The sequence below is a fragment of the Benincasa hispida genome, chromosome 8 (genome assembly GCF_027475165.1).
Source record: "Benincasa hispida cultivar pf3 chromosome 8, pf3_genome.v1.1, whole genome shotgun sequence".
Classification (NCBI taxonomy): domain Eukaryota; kingdom Viridiplantae; phylum Streptophyta; class Magnoliopsida; order Cucurbitales; family Cucurbitaceae; genus Benincasa; species Benincasa hispida.
Window position 1 is genome coordinate 46,542,510 of NC_143485.1, and position 22,636 is coordinate 46,565,145.

Genomic DNA, 22,636 nt, shown 5'->3' on the forward strand with positions numbered 1-22,636 from the left:
AAGGGAACAACCTATCTACTATCCCTATAACGGGTAGAAGTGAATTCCATCTTGTACCCTATGTTCCCAACTATCCACTTGATCTTACCCCTAAAATAGGAGGCTTATTGGGCCAGCGATAATGAACTGCCCTCACCTATACAAATCTAAGGATAATTCCAAGTGAACAGGAGTTCATAGTTAGCTCAGGATTAAGATTAAGTTACCTAGGTCATCAATTAACGAAATACTCAGTTTTATACATAAAACGGTGTTTAGAACGTGAAAAGTGACTATTTCATGGTTCAGTCTTATGTAAACTCTTTATATAGGATGCCCCCACTTTCATGTCTCCACATGAACAATTTAGGATCACATCGTTTGTACTAACTACAAAATGGGCCGCATCCATAGTATTCCCAGAATAAGGCACCCAATCTTATTCATATACTATAGACCATTTTGGCTATATATTTGAACTTGATCCACATTTATGTCACTACATAAAGTTCAAACTACACTAAATAGCCTCAGGACCTTAGTTTATTGGATTCAAGATTATAATTTCAATAACAATTTTATCAAAAAACAAAACAGAATATGTTTATTAATTTACAAGCTACGAGTTTTAGGACATAAAATCCAACATACGCATCCCATGCGGGAGTATGTGTCTCCTGTGTTGTATGATTCCTCACCAGGGATCATATATCCCACGCCAGATGGGACAAAATTTGAAATGAAATCTGTGATTTACAAATGCTCCAAACAGCTGGACAATTTGGGGGTGCTCGGGGAGAAGACCCTCACGCCCACATGAAATGTTTCCTGGAGATGTGCAACTCGTTTATGATTCCTGGAATCACTCCAGAAGCTATCAGACTATCTTTATTCCCTTATTCTCTGCGTGGCGACGCAAAGCAATGGGTAAGTTCTTTGGAGCCATGGGAGATCACGACCTGGGAAAAGTTGGTGGAGAAGTTCATACAGAAATACTTCCCACCCACCACAAACGCAAGTAAGCGGAGATAGATCATGAACTTTGAGCAGGAAGAATTTGAAACCTTGAGTGCCGCATGGGAGCGCTTTAAAGGATTAGTCTAGAATTGCCCCAATCACGGTTTACCGTTAACCATCAAGATGGAGACCTTTTATGGCGGATTAAACAGAGCATCTCAAATGGCAGTCGACATAGTTGCAGATGGCGGTATCATGGAAAAATCTTATAATGAAGCTAAGGAAATACTGGACCGCATAGCCAAGCATAATATGGAATGGGTGGATGACACTTACGACGCAAGAACAGATAGGAAGAGGCGATCTCAGAATGTGAATTTTATTGACTCTAACGCAATAGCCATGCTCTCTGCACAAGTGGCTACTATGACAAACCTTTTGCAGAATATGTCACTGGGGAACGCATTAAACCCGCAAAAGATAAATCAGGTAGAAACATTCGTACAGCTCATGGTTAGCTGTGTGGGCTATGGAGATCCCCATTCCTACTCTGATTGTCCACAAAATCCGCAATCGATATGCTTTATTAAAAATAACCCATTCTCAAACACTTATAATCCTGGATGGAGGAACCATCCAAATTTCTCTTGGGCAGATCATCAACAGGAGCAACACTAACCAGGGGTAAACCAATAGCAAAGGCAAGGATCGCCGCCTAGACTCCAGCCATCGCAGCAGCCGCACCAACAATTCTTTAATAGAGGAGGTCATGCATCGAGTTCAGCATCTTCGCTTGAAAACCTTTTAAAGGAATATATCGCCCAAAATAACGCATTGTTAAAAAGCCAAGCGTCTTCCATCAGAAATCTGGAGATATAGGTGGGGCAGATTGCTAGTGAGTTGAAGAATCGACAGCCAGGAGTCTTGCCCAGCAACATGGAAACCCCAGGAAATAACAACAGAAAAGAGCAATGTCATGCGGTGACATTGCGAAGTGGCAAACCTCTTGTAGAAAGAACCATGAACCTAAGAACCAACAATCCTTCAAAAGAGATCAACACACGCCCAACGACATTGGAAGATCAAGAAGAACAAACGCCTGAATCCACAAGCCATTCAAAGCCAAGCACATCTAACGTGGGAGAACCTGCGGTGCAGCTGAACGCACCATTTCCTAGACGTTTGATGAAGAAGAATGATGAACAAAAATTTAAGCATTTTCTTGAACTCCTGAGGCAGCTGCACATTAATATTCCACTTGTAGAAGCCTTAGAACAAATGCCAAAGTACGTCAAATTCTTGAAGGATATACTGACAAAGAAGAGGAGAATCAGCGAGACGGAAGTAATTGCTCTAACGCAGGAGTGCAATGCGTTAGTCAATAATAAATTACCCAAGAAACAGAAGAACCTAAGAAGCTTCACAGTCTCGTGCTCAATCGGAGGGTTGGACGTAGGACATGCATTGTGTGATTTGGGAGCAAGCATTAACCTCATGCCATTTTCAATCTTCAAGAAATTGGGAATTGGTGAAGCACAGCCCACTTCTGTAACACTTCAACTCGCTGATAGGACGATCACATACCCTGAAGGAAAGGTTGAGGATGTTCTAGTGAAAGTTGACAAATTCATATTCCCAGCGGATTTCATCATCCTAGACTATGAAGCAGACATGGATGTACCAATCATTCTTGGACGACCCTTTCTCGCCACTGGGAAAGTATTAATAGACATGCACAAGGGAGAATTGACCATGCACGTAGACAATCAGGAAGTGAAATTTAATGTATTAAACGCATTAAAGTTCCCCGATAATGAAGAATGTCAACTTAACAAAATAGAGTTGCCTGAAGAAGAAGCGACCCAAATTTGTGAGGTCCTTGCGTTGGAAGAAAGCATGAAGAAACTCGAGTCGCCAAGTCTGAATGACCGGCAGACGAAACCAACGCGTCCATCATTAGAAGAACCACCAGAACTAGAACTGAAACCATTACCTAACCACCTTAAATATACTTTTCTTGAATCAAACATGTAACGACCCGACCCTCTAGAACTTAGGTTAGATCGTTACTAAAATAAATGCATGCATAAAATTTAAAACGACGCTCAGTTATGTTGAAATAAATGTTAATTAAACAAGAGAAATTCGAAAGACATTTATTAAATGCAATGGTTAAAACAATAATAGGGTACCCATAATTCGTAAAGACTATTAAAAGTATATAAAAGAAATAAACCGTAATAATAAGTTTAAGACAGTAAAACTAAACATTAAAAAAAATAAGGACTCTAATGTCATGATACAGAAGCGTAAAAACTAGTCCCAGTGGCACAATCACGGATTCTGCTACGCCATCATTGGTACATCTCTACCTTTACCTAAAATACAACATGAAAAAGAGTGAGTATAAAATACTCAGTAAGTAACCCCACCACTGGGGTCAGGCTAGGCATCTATGTCTTCTAGATACCCACCTACGACACATAAACAAATGGAACAAACGAAAGACTGAGCCCTATCCTATTGTAGTTAAGTATGCCTACAAAACTGGTGAACCCCGAAGGGAACACAAAACTGGTGAATCCCGAAGGAAACACAAACTGGTGAATCCCGAAGGAAACACAAACTGGTGAGCGTCTAACTAATCAATGAGGATAGTCACACAGTCTCAACGTTTTAAGAATCAACATTGTACAATTCTGGAACTTACATGAAAATCCTTGATACCATGGCTCCATCACATACACATGATTATTGACAACATATCATACTACATTTATGTATACCTTACATCATAAACCCACAGCATGCAAGTATGCCTCAACACCAGTAGATCAGATATCAACATATGAAAACACATACCCTCACATACTAACGATCAAATACCTAGGTGTATCTTTAAACAAAATAGAACCCGTGCCAGAACATACTTGATTCAGATCATACTATCAGTCAACATGCCAATATTTACCATAACATACACTTATCACGCGAGCATACAAATAAAACCTGGCCCGTGGGCAGTTCCAATGGTAAGATTACTTACCTCGAAGTCAAATTTAGATATTAATCCAAGCTAATAATCTCCAACCAAATAAGTCCTGAATTGAGTCCCCTAATACCTACATAATACTAAATTTCAGTCTTAGAACCAGCGTTGCATCGTTGTGAACGGGGCCGGGTTTCGGACAGAGGGGCGGAGGACTCGCGGATCCAGAGGGTGGGGCTGAGCTCTGCAACGATGCAGCGGGAGCGGGTTGGGTTGGCGGTGGCAGAGACGACTCGGACCGACGGCAACTGGAGAAACGAAAATGAGGGGAGGGGGGCGGCTAGATCTTCGGTGGCGCAAGGAAGAAGAAGAAAAGGGTTGATTTATAAATAATAATAATAATAATAATAATAATAATAATTTATAAAGAAATAAAATAAACCTTTTATTTTATTCTTTTCCTTATTCTACTATATTTCATTAACTATCTTTCCTTCCCGAAAAGAAATTTATTCCTGTCATTAATTTCCAAATCGAACAATTTCTAAGGTTAAAAATAAATTCATACACTTACACTGGAAATTCAAAATTCTAAAAATGCTCTCCAATAATAAAATATTAAAATTACATTAATACTAAAAACAAAATACAGGGTGTTACAAAACAACACCTTACCTGTAATTATTTCAGCAAATCTTTTTGAGCCTAACGAATATTCTCTTTTGCAGATGTTGCAAAAACACATGCGGGCAATAGGATGGATGCTGACTGACATCCGTGGCATCAGCCCATCTTACTGCATGCACAAAATCAGGCTAGAAGAGGGGAAGACTGGATCAATTAAGCCTCAACGAAGGCTAAATCCCATAATGAAGGAAATAATTAAGAAAGAAATCTTAAAGTGGTTAGACGTAAGAGTAATCTACCCTATATCCGATAGCAGCTAGGTAAGCCCAGTTCAATGCGTCCCCAAGAAAGGAGAAACAACAGTGATAGTCAATAGTAACAATGAGCTCATCCCTTCAAGGACTGTCATGGGTTGGCGCATCTGCATGGACTATAGGAAACTCAATGCGACAACCAAGAAGGACCACTTGCCTCTTCCCTTCATTGACCAAATGCTTGACAAACTGGCTGAAAAAGAATTTTATTGTTTTCTAGATGGATACTTCGGCTATAACCAAATTTTAATCGACCCAAAGGATCAGGAAAAGATGACATTCACTTGCCCCTTTGGAATGTTCGCGTTCAGATGCATGCCCTTTGGACTATGCAACGCACTTGAAACATTCCAAAGGTGCATGATGGCAATTTTCTCTGACTTTTTGGAAAAGACTGTTGAAGTTTTTATGGATGATTTTTCTATTTTTGGAGACTCATTTCAGTCATGCTTAGATAACTTGGAGGCCGTCCTCACTCGATGCGAGGAAACAAATCTTGTGTTAAATTGGGAAAAATGTCACTTTATGGTGACTGAAGACATTGTTTTGGGCCACAAGGTATCTAAAGCCGGGTTGGAAGTTGATGAGGTCAAGGTAGATGCCATAGCTAAACTTCCTCCGCCAACAAATGTAAAAGCTCTACAAAGTTTTCTAGGACACGCAGGCTTTTATCGAAGGTTCATAAAGGGCTTTTCTCAAATTGTGCGACTTTAAGCGCATTATTAGAAGCGAACCGGCTCTACGAATTCAATGACGACTACTACGACGCATTTGAAACACTGAAGTACGCATTGACTACAGCTCCGGTACTAATAGCACTGGATTGGATGCAGCGTTTCATTCTGATGTGCGATGTAAGTGATATTGTAGTAGGCACCATGTTGGGGCATAAAAAAGGGAATTTGATACACCCCCTCTCTTATGCGTCGAAGACACTGAACGACTTTCAGGAACATTACACAACCATGGAGAAAGAAAGGCTGGCTGTAGTGTTTGGCATCGAGAAGTTTAGATCTTATTTAGTTGGTGCGTCAACAACCTTCTATACAGACCACTCAGCCATTAAGTTCCTGATGAGTAAGAAGGGCGCGAAACCAAGATTAATCAGGTGGGTGCTGCTATTGCAGGAATTCGACATTGATATTCCGGACAGAAAGAGGACTGAAAATCAGGTGGCTGACCACCTGTCCAGATTAGAGAATCAAGAAATACAAGACCAAGAAGATGAAATCAAAGATGCATTTCCTGATGAAAGCATATTCAAAGTTAAAGGCAAGGAACTTTGGTACGCAGACATAGTTAACTACTTAACTACCAAACAATTCCCCGAACACTTCAACTCTCAGCAAAAGATATGATTGGTACACGATAGCGAATTCTATTTTTAGGATGAACCGTTTCTCTACAAACAAGGTCCCGACTCCATCATGCGTCGGTGCGTCCCGGAGGGAGAGACACAACGCATTCTGGCTGAGTGCCATGACTCTTCTTATGGAGGACATTTTGGAGGGCAAAGAACCGCTGCGAAGGTTCTTCAAAGCAGATACTTCTGGCTTACCCTTTTCAAAGACGCAAGGGAGTATGTTCTCAAGTGTGACCCTTGCCAACACATAGAAAATATCTCATCAAGAGACGCAATGCCTCTGAATAATATTCTTGAAGTCGAATTATTTGACGTTTGGGGCATCGATTTTATGGGACCTTTTCCCCTGTCCTGTGGTTAACAATATATCCTGCTGGCAGTTGATTACGTATCGAAGTGGATGGAAGCAGTAACTTGTGCCAGAAATGATGCGTCGATTGTTTCTAAGTTTCTCACCAGGAACATTTTCACACGCTTTGGACCACTAAGAGCTCTGGTGAGTGACGAAGGTACGCATTTCATTAACTGCATCATTTCAAAAGTGCTTGCCAACTATAATGTCAGGCGCAAGGTCGCTATCGCATACCACCCGCACACCAACGATCAAGCTGAGGTATCGAATCGGGAAATAAAATAAATATTGGAAAACGTCGTCAACGCATCGCGGAAAGATTGGGCACAAAGGCTGGATGAAGCACTCTGGGCCTATAGACTGCCTATAAGACTCCCATAGGTATGTCTCCATACTTTTTAGTATTCAGAAAAGCTTGTCACTTACCCCTGAAGTTGGAGCACAAAGCTTTCTAGGCAGTAAAGAAGTTGAATTTAAACTTGGACGTCGTGGACAATCAATGCAAGATCCAGCTCAATGAGCTTGAGGAATGGCTATTGAACGTATACGAGAACAACAAGCTCTACAAGGAGAAGACCAAACGTTGGCATGACCAATGCATTAGTAAGAAAGAGTTTGTTATTGGCCAAAAAGTTTTATTATTCAATTCACGATTGCGTTTGTTCACAGGAAAATTAAAGTCAAGGTGGTCAGAACCATTCATTATCAAAACAATCTTTCCCCACGGAGCAGTAGAGTTGACGCAGGAGGATGGCACAAATACGTTCAAGGTAAATGGGCAAGAGTGAAGCCCGACTTTGAAGATGGTGTAGAACGACAGAAGTCATCCCTTGCATTACGCGAAGCCAATTGAGGCTTGCATCGAAGCCTCCCTGCGTTCTCATCAACACATATTCCAGGGACGTTTCTTCTACCTTCATTTCTTTTGCATTATGTATTTTATGATTGCGTTTGTGTTTACTCTGATTGTTTGCTTATCTTTGCATTACGTTTTAAGTTGATTGATGATTGTTATTGCTTTCCTTATTTAAAAAATTTATTTGATCTAAAAAAAAAATTATGTACAACCGGAAGAAGCTTAGGATGGGAATAAAACTAATGCGTTGGACTTAAGCCAACACATGGCCCAAACCGAAAGGACGCATCTCAAAAACACAAAGCACTCGATTGCCTAGAAACCCTAGGTACATCCTTTCGTCTGCATAATAAATGATGATGTCAGGCGCCGCCTGACGTCACCTCGTCCTCTCTCACAGGCCTATAAAACGCTCACTCTTGACATTCTTTCTTCTTCCACCTTCTTCAACCCTACTTTGTGAAAACCTTTGATCCCGAAACTTTACCGCCCCTTCGATCAAATTCGTTATTCCGGTCAGCCTTCAGCAACAATGTCTTCAGCATTTAATAGCCAGAACCAATCACTGAGCTACGAAGGCGGGTCGTCGGTAAGTTCCTTTTCATCTTCTTCAGCTTCAATGTCATCCCTTTCAAACCCTCGCCGAACCTAAAAAATCCCTTTTCCGACCAAGCCTTCGCACGACGGACCTTCCTCCATATCCCAGTGACCATCTCGGTCGAAACCCAAAATCGCTGCCAAATCTAAGGTCTGACACTGAGAATACCAAGGTCGCCTTGTTGGTGGTGTCAGACTCAACTCGACACCGTCGAGGTTTTCTGGAGGCTGTTTGTGGTGCTGTGGAGGCCGTTCGTGTTACGGAGGAGTTCAGGACCGAGGAGATCGTTGAGGACGAGCACAAAGTGTTTGTGTTATGTTGCAGTCATGTAGACCGAGTGCTTGTGGTTGCTGTTGTTCGATCAGAGTCGCGTAACGGAGCGTGGAGACGTTTATGCCTTTGTGCGTAGAGTTTGCTTTCTATGCATTTGTATTGTTCATCCTGTAATTTCTACATTTGAATTGTATATCCGCTTGTTTAGAAGTCGACTGTAAATATATGTTCATTCATGATTGTAATTTGGAATAGTCATGTTCCGTTGCTCATGAAAATCTCAGATCCGATTTCCTTTATGTATGAGTACTTGAACTTTACATGGAGACATAAGAGTGGATTAGGTTCGAGTAAGTCAAAATGATCTATGGTACATGAGTAAGGTTGGATACCTTATTCTGGTAACACCATTGGATGCGGCCTACTTTGTAGTTGTTACAAAGAGTTGTAAAGTGCTACATACGAATTGATCCTAATTCGTACATGTTATGACATGGGGAGTGAGGCGTTCTATGCAATGCGTTTGCATAAGATCAAGAACAAGAAATAAGTCACTCTTACTTTATAACGTTGTATACTGTTTAAGACTGACTATTTCACCTAGATGACCTAGGTAACTCGATCTTAATCCTGAGCTAACTATGAACTCCTGTTTATTTGGGATTTCCCTTAGATTTGCATAGGTGAGGGTTGGTTCAATAACGCCGGCTTAATAAGACTCCCATTTTAGGGGTAAGATCGGATAGATAGCTGGGGACATAGGATGCAAGACGGAGTTCACGCTTACCCAATTTAAAGATAGGAGAAAGATTGTTCTCTCAAGTATTGAATCTAAGTCTTGAACAAGGGGCCCCACCCTCTCACTGAGCTGAGAGAGTTTGGTTTAGTGATTGGATCACAAACCAGTTGTTCATTAGAGGATCAGTAGGGACTTGAGGAATAAGACATAATCTCGGGGGTAAAACAAATATTTGACCCAGCTGTTATTACGAACAACTTGTGAAGGGTTGACTTGCTGATTATGGTTCAATCATGTGGACATAATATATCTACAGTGAGGGGAGTGCAACTATGAGCTTTAGTGGGGTGACCTATTAGTTAACGAATGGAGATTAATCTAGTCTAATGAGTTTAGCCAATTAATCTTGGATCGTTGGAGCATGATCTGTAGGTCCACGAGGTCCTCCTACTAGCTTGTAACGGATTAGCTCTAGAATAACATTATAAGTTAATTTGAAACGTTCAAATTAGAATTAAAGGAATTAGTAAGTATATGAGATAGAATTACATGTTTAATTTGAGAATTAAACATAATAGGATAATTTATATATTTAAATATGATTTAAATATATAAAGATAGATATTTGTTAATATTTAATTTAATATCGTATAGTAATGGGCACTGGTCGTTGTGATGTTGAACGCTAAACGATCTTGTACCTGCAAGAGCTAAACAATGCTTTCAATTTGCTATATGGTAGCACTAAGCGATCGTTTAGCTTTTGACGTGGGAACTAAACGATACGTTGTATTTTCTATACGATGGCACTGCATGATCGTGTAGCTGTTGCATGTGCTAAGCGATGCAATGAAGTGCTACGTGATAGCATTGAGCGATCGTTTAGATGTGGAGCTAAGCGATCATGTAGACGAAGTGCTAAGCGACGCGATGATGTTCTATACGATAGAACTAAGCGATCGTTTAGTTGGGGCGGACACTAAATGATGACATGAAGTGCTAGGCGATGGTGTTAAGCGATCGTGTCGTTCTATATGATAGAGCTAGGCGATAGTTAGACGATGGTGTTAAGCGATCGTGTAGTTCTATACGATAGAGCTTAATGATCGTTTAGCTTCGGCAGACACTAAGCGATCGTGTAATTCTATGTGATAAAGCTAAGTGATTGTTTAGTTATGGAAAACACTAAGCGATCGTATGCCCTTTAACAACACAAGGCGATGGAGCTAGACGATTGCCTTCAGCGCTACACGATCGACCTTAGCAAGACTTTGAGGTTGGACTGAGAGTAGTCGGTTCGACTGGTTTTCTCAAGGTCTAATCTGGTACAACCTCAAAGTGTTTTTGGCTGGTCTGGTTTAGACTTTGATAGTCCAGTTCAGACTTATCCAGTTCGGTTCAAGATGCTTGGGTTCGGTTTAGAGCGGTTCGAGCGGATAAAAGACGATTTTGAAGCTGTTTGTAATAGTTAGGCTTCTGGTGGCTTGTTTATGCCAAAACTAAAACCATATTAGTCTGTATTTAATTATTTATGCATTTGATGTATATTATAATTAAATAAATCTTGGATGTGCATATAGTATGCCATTTAGATTTAAAATCCTACCATAGGAAGCGTGTTACATGCATTGAAAGTAAGTTATAATCCGTTATAATATATAATATGCATGTTAGGGTTTCTTGTATTTAATATAAGTTTTATTATAAATATTGAATTCCTTTATGTATGTTATGGATGTTTAGCATGTCTAAAGTTTTATAAGTTGTTATAAAATTGAGTTAGACATTTAAAATTTATAAACAACAGCTGCATCCTCACGTAGGTTGACCACATGTTTTAATAGTTAAAACTTATATAATCCTGTCTAAAGCTTGGGGTACTTAAGTTGACGGTTTATGGAACACCTTCTACCTGAGGATTATGGTCGAATTATTGAGCATTGGTAACTAATTCTATGTGCATACTTGAGTGACGTGAGGTAATAAAATGGTTTATCACTTAGACATCATAGGTTAAAATCCAATTATAAGAGTTATACTTGGATAAACCACATAGACTTAGGGTTGTTTTATTAGCCGAAAAGAACCTAAGTATAAATCTACTCAATAGAACACTTCAGTGGTAGTTTAATAACTTCTATATGATAAAGTTATTAGAAAACTTCAGTGGGAGATTAATAACATATACGATACGTTATTTTTAGCTCTCACATCTCTAAGAGTTCACAATCCAGATTTAAGCGGTACTTCATGTCATCCTAGAAGTGACCTCCATTCAGAAAGTATTTTTTTAGCTTAAATCTAGATTATGGTGAATAAGGGGAAGTTGTTCCAACATAGTCTATTATTCGATATATAGATTTCAACTGCCATATCTCCACATAGTTTATACCGTGAGATTCATATGAGTGTCACCCTAGAAGTGACCTCCATCCGAAAAGTGTTTTGTATGAGTCAATATCAAGGTAAATGGAGGAAGTAGTTCATAGTAAGTGGGTGAAGGTTATGTGTCCATATATCCTACGGTCTTCTCCATTAGTTTAAACCGTGAGATTCCTATGTTGCGTCTACTGGTTTGCTTTAAGCGGCCCTTTGCTAGTTGTTTAGCGACGACTATCCCCACGAAGGGTTGTAACATAGGATTCGGAACAACCCAGGCTTCAGTAAAATGAATAGGGTTTTATAGTTCCATCTTGGATATTGTCTTCTATTTCGAAGGCAAGTTCATACTGAAGCCTGAGTTTTATAGTTTCGTCTTACAAGAATTATTAAGTTGTTAGTAAAGATCTTGACCGAAAATGATAACTAAACGACTATAGGAATAAGAGTTATTCCGGGGACAATAGAAATAAGAGTTATGTTAGGGATAGTGTTTGGTCAAATTTGTTTGTTTTAATGAAAGAGTATCTGACTGCCCCTCGGTAGCACATATTCCGACTCACTAAAATTTTGTTGCAAATAAATAATGGTTATTGGTACATTATTACTTTTTACTAAAACTTGATTTTAGATTTAGTTACAATTTTCTAAATAGAATTTGTTTGAATTTTATCAGCATGTCGAATTCCTCTAGAATACTTGCTTTTGATGTACATAACAGTAAAATCAAATCAACAAACAAATTACTAGCAGTTGATTATACCAACAGAGTTTTAACAAAGGATTGTCCTTTATCTCCCAATTCATCTAAAATTATGAATTACATAGATGAGAGTGCTGAATTCGAACAACAAGATAAATATGATTTACTTGTTATCGAAGCATGTTTAGTGGAAAACGATAAAATCTAGATAATTGATTCAGGTGCCGCTAATCATATATGTACTATCTCACAGGAAACAAGTTCCTGGAAACAGTTGACAAAAGGTGAAACAATCTTTAAGGTAGGGACCAGAAAGATTGTTTCAGCCAAAGTGGTGAGAGATATGAAGTTATTTATAGGAGATAAGTACATTTATTTGAAAAATGTATATTATATTCCTTCTATGAAAAGGAATCTAATATCTGTCTTTTGTTTGCTAGAACAAAATTATAAAGTTTATTTCGAAAATGATGAAGTGTTCATCAACATAGGAAATAAACAGATTTGCTCTGTAAAATTAGAAAATAACTTGTATATGTTAAAACCAACTGAGGTCAAAATCGTATTAAACATAGAGATGTTTAAAACTGCTAGGACTCATAAAAAAAGAAATATTTCTCCAAATGTCTATCTTTGGCACTTGAGACTGGGTCACATAAATCTCAACAGGATTGAGAGATTATTTGAGAGCGATCATCTAAATAAGTTGGAAGACAGTTCATTACCACCATGTGAGTTCTGTCTCGAGGGTAAAATGACAAAAGGATCTTTTTCTGGAAAAGGTCTTAGAGCCAAAGAACCCCTAGAGCTGATTCACTCAGACCTTTGTGGGCCTCTAAATGTTAAAGCGAGAGAAGGATATGAATATTTCATAAGTTTTATAGATGATTATTCCAGGTATGGGCATGTTTACCTAATGTGCCAAAAGTCTGAAACTTTTGAAAAGTTCAAAGAATATAAGGCTGAGGTTGAAAACCAAGTAGGTAAAAAGATTAAAATACTTCGATCGAATCAAGGTGGTGAGTATATGGACATGGAATTCCAGAACTATTTGATAGAACATGGAATTCAGTCTCAACTCACAGCCCCTGGCACACCTCAGCAAAACGGTGTGATAGAAAGGAGAAATAGAATCTTGTTAGACATGGTTCGTTCCATGATGAGTTACGCTCAGTTACCAAATTCTTTTTGGGAACACACAGTTGAGATTTTGGTGTATATTTTGAACATGATTCCCTTAAAAAGTGTTTCTAAAACACCTTACGAGCTCCGGAGAGGACATAAAGGAAATATTAGTCACTTCAAGATTTGGGGTTGTCCAGCACATGTGTTGGTGCAAAATCTTAAAAAGTTGAAATACTGTTCAAAAGTATGCCTATTTGTAGGCTACCCAAAAGAAATAAAAGGTGGTTTCTTTTATGATCCCCAGGAAGATAAGATATTTATATCGACAAATGCAATCTTCCTGGAGGAAGACCATATAAAGAATCATCAACCTCGCAGTAAGCTAGTAATAGAAGAAATGTCCAGAGAAACGGAAAATGTATCAACAAGAGTTGTTGATAGAGCACATCCTTCAACAAGAGTTGTTGATAGAGCAGGTCCATCAACAAGAGTTGTTGATGAAACTGAGACTTCACATCCTTCTCAAGAGTTGAAAATGCCTCGTCGTAGTGGGAGGGTTGTGCAACAACCTGACCGGTAATGGGTTTACTAAAACTCAAGTCATCATACTAAATGATGGTTTAGAGGATCCATTATCTTTTAACCAAGCAATGAATGATGTGGGCAAAGACCAATGGATTAAAGCCATGGACGTTGAAATGGAATTTATGTATTTCAATTCTGTTTGGGATCTTGTAGATCAATCTGAAGGGGTAAAGCCCATCGGTTGCAAATGGAGCTACAAAAGAAAACGAGACCAAGCTGGTAAGGTACAAACCTATAAGCTAGACTTATAGCAAAAGGGTTTACCCAAAGAGAGGGGGTAGATTTTGAAGAAACCTTCTCTCCAGTTGCCATGATAAAGTCTATTAGAATACTCTTGTCCATAGCCACATTTTATAATTATGAAATATGGCAAATGGATGTCAAGACAGCTTTTCTAAATGGCTATCTTGAAGAGAGTATCTACATGTCTCAACTAGAAGGGTTTATATAGTAGGGTCAAGAGCAAAAGCTTTGCAAGCTTAATCAATCCATTTATGGATTAAATCAAGCTTCTAGATCCTGGAATATGAGATTTGACAATACGATCAAATCTTATGACTTTTAACAAAATGTTGACGAACCCTGTGTATACAAGAAAATCGTTAACAAAACTGTTGCTTTTCTGGTATTGTATGTTGATGATATTCTATTGATTGGGAATGAGGTAGAATATATAGCTGACGTTAAGAGATGGCTGGCTTCACAATTCCAAATGAAATATTTGGAAGAAGCACAGTATGTTCTTGGAATCCAAATAGTTCGAAATCGCAAGAATAGAACATTAGCATTATCTCAAGCATCTTGCCAACATTTCAGATAGTTGGTGGATCGAGAATCTAACCCAGCGAAGAAAACGCCTAGGGTTGGCAGCTAAATTCAGTCTTCGAGACCCCATAACATAAGAAAGTCGTGGATATAGACAAGATGTTGTCTAGGTATAAAATGCAAAATTCCAAGAAAGGATTTTTACCTTTCAGGCATGGAATTCACCTGTCTAAGGAACAGAGTCCTAAGACACCTCAAGAGGTTAAAGAGATGAATCGAATTCCATATGCATCAGCAGTAGGGAGTTTAATGTATGCAATGTTGTGTACTCGTCCCGATATATTCTATGCCGTAGGAATTGTCAACAGTTTTCAGTTCAATCCTAGTCATGATCATTGGATTGCTATTAAAAACATTCTCAAGTATCTTCGGAGAACGAGAGATTATATGCTTGTGTATGGTGCTAAGGATCTGATCCTTACTGGATACACTGATTATGACTTTCAGAACGATATTGATTCGAGGAAATCAACTTTGAGGTCAGTATTCACTCTAGACGGAGGAGCAGTTGCGTGGAGAAGCATCAAGCAGAGTTGTATTGCTGACTCCACAATGGAAGCTGAGTATGTAGCTGCAAGTGAAGCAGCAAAAGAAGCAGTATGACTCAGAAAGTTCCTGACAGATCTGGAAGTAGTTCCTAATATGCACTTACTTGTCACTCTCTATTGTGACAATAGTGGAGCAGTTGAAAATTCAAAGGAACTATGAAGCCATAAAAGAGGGAAGCATATTGAACGGAAGTACCATCTCATCAAGGCAATTGTACACCGAGGAGACATCATCGTCACCCAGATTGCTTCGCAAGACAACTTAGTTGATCCATTTACAAAGGCTCTCTCGACCAAAGTGTTCGAGGGTCACCTGGTAAGACTAGGACTACGAGTTTTGTATCACTAGGGCAAGTGGGAGAATTTATGGGTATTGTAATGCCCTAGTTTATTGTATTTGTACATTTTATTCTCTCCATGTAAACTCAATATTGTATATATTTGTATATATTTATCCACTGGAGTTTTAGTCTAAGTAGGAATATTGTTGGGTTCTATGTCCTAAAACTCGTAGTTTGTAAAATGATAAACATTTTCTATAATCAATAAACTTATTATTGATTTCATAAATTGTATGAAAGTCTAAATCCAATAAACTAAGACCCATGACTAGTGTATGAGTACTTGAACTTTATGTGGAGACATAAGAGTGGATCAAGTTCGAGTAAATAGTCAGAATGATCTATGGTACATGAATAAGGTTGGGTATCTTATTCTGGTAACACCATTGGATGCGGCCTACTCTGTAGTTGTTACAAAAAGTTGTAAAGTGCTACATACGATGTGATCCTAATTCATACATGTTATGACACGGGGAGTGGGGGCATCCTATGCAATGAGTTTGCATAAGATCGGACCAAAAAATAAGTCACTTTTATTTTATAACGTTGTTTACTGTATAAGACTGACTATTTCACCTAGATGACCTAGGTAACTCGATCTTAATCCTGAGCTAACTATGAACTCCTGTTTATTCGGGATTGCCCTTAGATTTGCATAGGCGAGGGTTAGCTTAACAGCGTCGATTTAATAAGACTCCCATTTCAGGGGTAAGACCGAATAGATAACTGGGGACATAGGGTGCAAAACGGAGTTCACGCCTACCCGATTTAAGGATAGGAGAAAGATTGTTCTCTCAAGTACTGAATCTAGGTCCTGAACAAGGGGCCCCACCCTCTCACTGGGATGAGAGAGTTTGGTTTAGTGATTGGATCACAAACCAATTGTTCATTAGAGAATCAGTAAGAACTTGAGGAATAAGACGTAATCTCGGGTGGTAAAACATATATTTGACCCATCCGTTATTACGAACAACCTGTGAAGGGTCACTTGCTGATTATGGTTAAATCATGTGGACATAATATATCTACAGTGGGGGAAGTGCAACTATGGGCTTTAGTGGAGTGACCCATTAGTTAATGAATGAGGATTAATCTGGTCTAATGAGTTTAGCCAATTAATCTCGGATCGTTGGAGCCCATTAATCTGGTCTAATTCTTTGTCTTGTCTTACTCCAAGCATGAGCTACAACTCATGCAACTCTCTCCCTTACATGTTGATCTGCAATATAATGAAGAGTTTGGAGTGAATTTCGGGCATGCAATCAAGAGAGAATTTTAGAGAAAATTCGAGTTGAAGAAAGGGTTCTTCAACAAGATTACTGTTGTGAGCTTTTATCATTCATCCCTTGATTCAAGCTTGTTTTGAGTCCCACAACTCATTCTAGAGCACGAAGAGAATAGTGGGGAAAATCTTGAGGTGGTCTGCAACAAGATTTGGAGAATATTGTAGCTGAAGAACAAGCTTTGAAGAAGTTCTACAAGATGTATGTCTTGAAACTCACTTGTTTTCTGCAAGAGCATGCTTTATATTTTATCAAAATAAGTGAATTAGAGTGCTTAGATGATCCTTGTGCTTCCGCTATTGCTGATACAATCCTACACAAAGGCCTACGTCTACTGTGCAAATCGAGAGGTTCTCTTTTGTTACTTCTTCAAAGTATTACAGAACGAATGTCTTGCTCTCTCGTTTTCTTATTCACTCTTACATTAATCTCACATTTGTTTTCCTTTATATATGCAGGCGCTATAGTCAACAATGAAGCTCTAATGATTACAACACATAACAGAAAGATGTCGACAACAGTTCAACTGCCTTCAACGATGTTCTTCTTGGTTTCAAGTCTTTTTGTAACGCTCTCTTTTCTGTTTAGACAGCTATGAGATATAAGAAAAATATTCCTTTATTTGAGGGCTTTTTAGGTGTTTTTTCTAACTCTGTTGTGACCTATATATTGGCTGGGATTTCTTATTGTTTTCCAGTGAAGTTTTTCTCATTTCGATGAAAGCAAAGGTTTTCTCCTACAATTCATGAATTATTCCTTTTTTTTTTTTCAATTAAATTGACAAAAATTTAACCATTGAAGAGATTAAATTTATAATTTAATCAAAATTAAAATAAGACCCGTTGAAGTCAGACTTGTCGGGTCGAGGCAATGGACACATGGAAATGCTCACTCTTTTATCTCTATTTCTAATCAACAAAACGACTAAGGCAAGCAAGCATGCATGAAGGGGTCCTTGTCTTTTAAAACACAATGACATTTGACACAATATATTACAAAATATATAGTCAAATTAAAACTTCTTTCACAAGCAAATAACAAGCAAGAACAAACTTACACGTTCCTGTCTTGACATGATCTTATAGGGGGAACTTTATTATATCTTAACCTAATCAAATCAAACCTATCATAGCGTCTTTATTCCTACAGATTAGAAAATAACATAAACTATGTTGTACGCGACTATTATTAAATCCAAAAATGGATCAATTCCAATTCTCCAATTTCCTTTCAAATTCATTCAAATTTCTCTGGCGTGCAAACCACTTGAAACATGTTATGTCACAATGAATATTGATTAAACAGTGAAAAAGAGGTTTTGGCACACAAATATTGTTTGAGGCAGGTTTTGGTTGCCTTGGTGTTTGAGCCTTTGAGGGGAAAGTGGGTTCCATGAGAAGAAATGGAAAAGTATACATCAATCAAATCAAAATCAAAATCAAATCAATGGAGGAAATGGATGTGTTGTTAAAGGTGGACAATGGATTGTTCTCTCCGTGCATCTGTCAGCCCTCTACATATTGCAAGTGGGATGTCTAACCATCCACACATTCAAGGATTCCCCTTTTCTACCTCTTTTTCACTTCTAAGATTCTCTTTCTTGCCCAAACTTTTCAACTTTCATATATATATAACTTGAATATTGTATAGTTATTTAATAAGAATTTACCATTTTGTAAATAGTGTTTTTTGTTAAAAGAAAAAATGAATTGTTTGCTTTTTCTTTACTGTGTAACACGTGATAGATGTAAATATATAAAAGTTAGTTTATAAGTTTATATAATGAATTTTGAGCAGATTTTTATCTATTTGTATTCTAAACGTTTAGAAGTGTTTCATAGTTTTCAATTCTAATCAGTTCTTAGATCTTTTATTTTCTCACAAAAAGCTTAATAGATCTTCAAATTTTCGATATAGTGTTTAATAGATTTTTGAATTAATTGACTTATTTTTTAAAATTTATAAATCTATCGAATACAAAATTAGGAAAATTAGAGTTCTATTAGACATAAAATAAAAATTAATTATATCTAATAGATAAATTAGTTTTTAAAAATGTTCAAATTATTTGAAGACTTTATTGATACAAAATTGAAAGTATAAGAACTTATTAGATGTTAAAGTTCATACACATATTTAAAACAACATTAATGATCCATAAATTAACGAAGTATTTTGCAAGTTTAAAGACCCACAAGTTTCAAATTTTGATAACTAAACCTGCAGTTCAATCCCTCCAAGTTTTGCAAGTTTATAAATATACATACATGGAAAAAAATCTCAATATGTTGTCATTCTCATTTTTTAGGGAAGAAACAAAGCTTGGTCTTCTAATTTCCAAGACTTTCCAAAATAAAGATAAAAATAAAAATGAAAATACAACACATTAGGTCTAATTAGTCAAACATGATAAGTACTAGCATTGAAATTAATGCTCAGTTAGTCTTCCAACGTTCCTTACACCGTCTAATAGCTTTCTCGATGTCTGTGCTTGATGTCATTATTTAGTCCTTTTAACTGATCTTCATAATCTTATTAAAAAAATGGGAATTTTTAATTGGTTAGAAATTATAGTTTAAAAATAAATATGGAGATTTAAACCCTCATGAGGTGGTTTTTTTTTTTTTTTTTTTTTTTTTTTTTTTTTTTTTTTTTTTTTTTTTTATTTTTAATATTGTGATTAGGAAAACAATTTAAGGAAATATAGTGGTTCTGAAACTATTTAGAAATCTATTGTTGTTTTGGAGTTTTCAAGGTGGGGATTTTGTTTAAAATATTATGTCGAGGGTTTAACCCTCGACCTATCGAAAATTAAAGAAGAGATCGAGGGTTTGACCCTTGACCTAAAGGAAATTGAGAAGAGGACGAGGATTCAACCCTCGAACTGTCGAAGAGGTTAAGGAAAGAGGAGAAAATTTAGAGGTCAACCCTCGACCTCTGAAAAATTAAAGAAGAAACCCTTGACCTAAAGGAAATTAAATAATCGTTTAGTAATTATACACGATCACACACAATCGTTTAGTAGTTTAGTAGATTACAATGCAATCGTTTAGTAATTATACACGATCGCACACAATTGTTTAGTAAAATTACTATGCGATCATTTAGTAATTCTTTATTAACGTAACAATAGGTGCAAACTTCCAGAAAGAACAAGTGAACGATGAACAACTTCTTTATTAGACGATAGGAATCAAACAAGATTAATCGGTTGCTTACGAGACGCTAAACTATCGTTTACAATCTCTCCACGATCGCTCAATATGACTAAATGATCGCTTACTAAATCCTCTGCGATCGGCCACAAACTCCTACATGATCGCTTAACTATTACTGTTACATGATCGCCTTCTCAGAACCTATACGATCACATACCTTTTACTATACGATCGTATACCAAGTGCTACACGATCACTGAGCTTTACTACATGATCGCCTGGTGGAAGTAGACGATGAGCGACATGCTGCAATGGCCTCTTCGCGATAGCGTCTTCTGAACTCCCACTCTTGAAAGCTCTCTTTCCTCACTACACGATCGCCTACAAACTCCTACACGATCACTTAGTTATTACAATTAGACGATCATCTTCTTAAAACCTATATGATCGCCTACCTTTTACTATATGAGCGTGTACCAAGTGTTACATGATTGCTAAACTTTACTATACGATCGTTGAGGTTTATTACATGATCGCCTAGTGGAAGTACACGATGAACGGCATGCTGTGATGACCTCTTGAGAGCTCTCTTTCCTCACTACACGATCACCCACAAACTCCTACATGATAGCTTAGTTATTACAATTAGACAATCGTCTTCTCAAAACCTATACGATCGCCTACCTTTTACTATACGATCGTATACCAAATGCTACATGATCGCTAAGCTTTACTACACGATCGCATAGTGGAAGTACACGATGAGTGGCACCCTACGATGGCCTCTCGAGAGCTCTCTTTCCTTACTACACGATTGCCTACAAACCCCTACACGATCGCTTAGCTATTATAATTAGACGATCGCCTACCTTTTACTATACGATAGTGTACCAAGTGCTACACGATCGCTAAGCTTTACTACACGATCGCTGAGCTTTACTACACGATCGCCTAGTGGAAGTACACGATGAGCGGCATGCTGCGATGACCTCTCGAGATCTCTCTTTCCTCACTACACGATTGCCCACAAACTCCTACACGATCACTTAGCTATTACAATTAGACGATCGCCTTCTCAAAACCTATACAATCGCCTACCTTTTACTATACGATCGTATACCAAATGCTACACGATCGCTAAGCTTTACTACACGATCGCTGAGTTTTACTACACGATCGCCTAGTGGAAGTACACGATGAGCGGCACGCTGCGATGGCCTCTCGAGAGCGCTCTTTCCTCATTACACGATCGCCCACAAACTCCTAAGTGATCTCTTAGCTAAGAATCCAAAACTCTGTAACGTGTCAGTGTCTCGTCTCGTCCCATCCATATTATTTTCCTAACGCCGAACTCATGGGTCAAGTTTTGAAAACTCGACCTTTAAGCTTATAACCCCCACCCTGTCTTCTCATTTTCTCACATTTTCTCTTTCGTTCCCTCATTCTCACTGCCTTTAACCTCTCATTTTCTCCACACTGCTTCGTTCTCTCATTCTCACTGCCTCCAGCCTCTCATTTTCTCACATTTTCTCACTGTCTTCAACAAATCTTCTTATTCTCCCACATTCGTCCATTAAATTGTGAGGTTTGTACCTTTACTATACAAAATTTCATTTTTTTTTAAAGAACTATACATTTTGTTCCTATTCTCATACTATTATATTTTTTTTAATAGTTTTTGTTGCTGTTTGGGAAACAAAGAACAAAAAAGGTAAGTTAAATTTATAAGTTTATTATTTATTTATTACTAGTTTTATTATATTTAGTAGACCTATCATGTTGAATTCAATAATATTTACATATTGATGTTAGTAGTTCTTTCTCTATTAGTGTTAATCTTAGTAGTTGTTATTAGTGTTAATCTTATGGTTGGGATGTTATACCAATATGTTAATTTTATTTATATTTTATTTGTTTTTGTTTGTATTTAAGTATAGTTTATTGTTATGTTTCTTATGATAACATTCGTCCATTAAATTGTGAGGTTTGTACTTTTAATATTTTTAGTTTAATATAAAATTATTATGATTTTTTGAAATATATTTCTTATGATATTTGATTTTTCTAGTATTAACTTTGAAAATATAGTTTAAAATAGTTTGAAAAAGTTTAATTTAATTTAATTTTTTATTTTGTATTAAATTTGAAAAAATAGTTTAAAAAAGTTTACCTCATTGAAATGTTTAAAAAGTTGATGTTTATAGTTTAAAAACTTTAATATTTTTAGTTTAATACATATGGCGGACGATGAGTCCTCTCATATGTTTTCACATTGGTGAGTGGCATCTTCCTGACAAGGTGATGAGACAATTCGGTTTTCAGTAGGATTTCTCATAATACTGAACCCCTACTGCATGATATCGACTTAAGGACTATAAATTGGTTCGAAAAAATTGCACATTTGGTAGTGCGATGGCACTATCGTGCAAGGTTTATTGCAGTGGGGGTTTCTATTGAAGAGTTTGACAGGGATGTCACTTAAGACTACATTCATTGGTATAGTAATATCACAAGGCGCTACGTCACTCGTCCGGGAGCAGCTGTGGGTCATCTGGTAAATGAATAAATATTATCTAATTATTTTTAATTTAAATTTATTTTAAATATTATCTAATTGTTTTATAATTCACAGAGATCGAACA

The 22,636-nt window shown here is 37.4% G+C and overlaps 1 protein-coding gene and 1 non-coding gene across 2 annotated transcripts; one reads left to right on the plus strand and one right to left on the minus strand.

The window, feature by feature from the left end:
- Positions 1–997: 997 nt before the first annotated feature.
- LOC120069336 (small nucleolar RNA R71) lies at positions 998–1,103 on the minus strand. Its single transcript, XR_005479509.1, has one exon. It is a non-coding gene; the product is annotated as a small nucleolar RNA R71 (small nucleolar RNA).
- Positions 1,104–1,119: 16 nt separating this feature from the next.
- On the plus strand, positions 1,120–7,434 carry LOC120069319 (uncharacterized). Its single transcript, XM_090316804.1, has 10 exons — positions 1,120–1,425; positions 1,816–2,854; positions 4,080–4,276; positions 4,654–4,836; positions 5,311–5,460; positions 5,544–6,151; positions 6,255–6,445; positions 6,610–6,725; positions 7,037–7,167; positions 7,251–7,434. The coding sequence occupies exons 1-10, from the start codon at positions 1,120–1,122 to the stop codon at positions 7,432–7,434; spliced, it is 3,105 nt and encodes a 1,034-aa protein (XP_090172930.1).
- Positions 7,435–22,636: the final 15,202 nt, after the last annotated feature.

What these genes read in the sequence shown, in the direction of transcription:
- LOC120069319 (XM_090316804.1), top strand. Translation starts at nt 1,120, where the DNA reads ATGGAGACCTTTTATGGCGGATTAAACAGAGCATCTCAAATGGCAGTC. An exon ending in GAAGAAACTCGAGTCGCCAA is followed by an intron (nt 2,855 to 4,079) that starts GTCTGAATGACC and finishes ACTAAATTTCAG; the next exon opens with TCTTAGAACCAGCGTTGCAT. An exon ending in GGGGGGCGGCTAGATCTTCG is followed by an intron (nt 4,277 to 4,653) that starts GTGGCGCAAGGA and finishes TCTCTTTTGCAG; the next exon opens with ATGTTGCAAAAACACATGCG.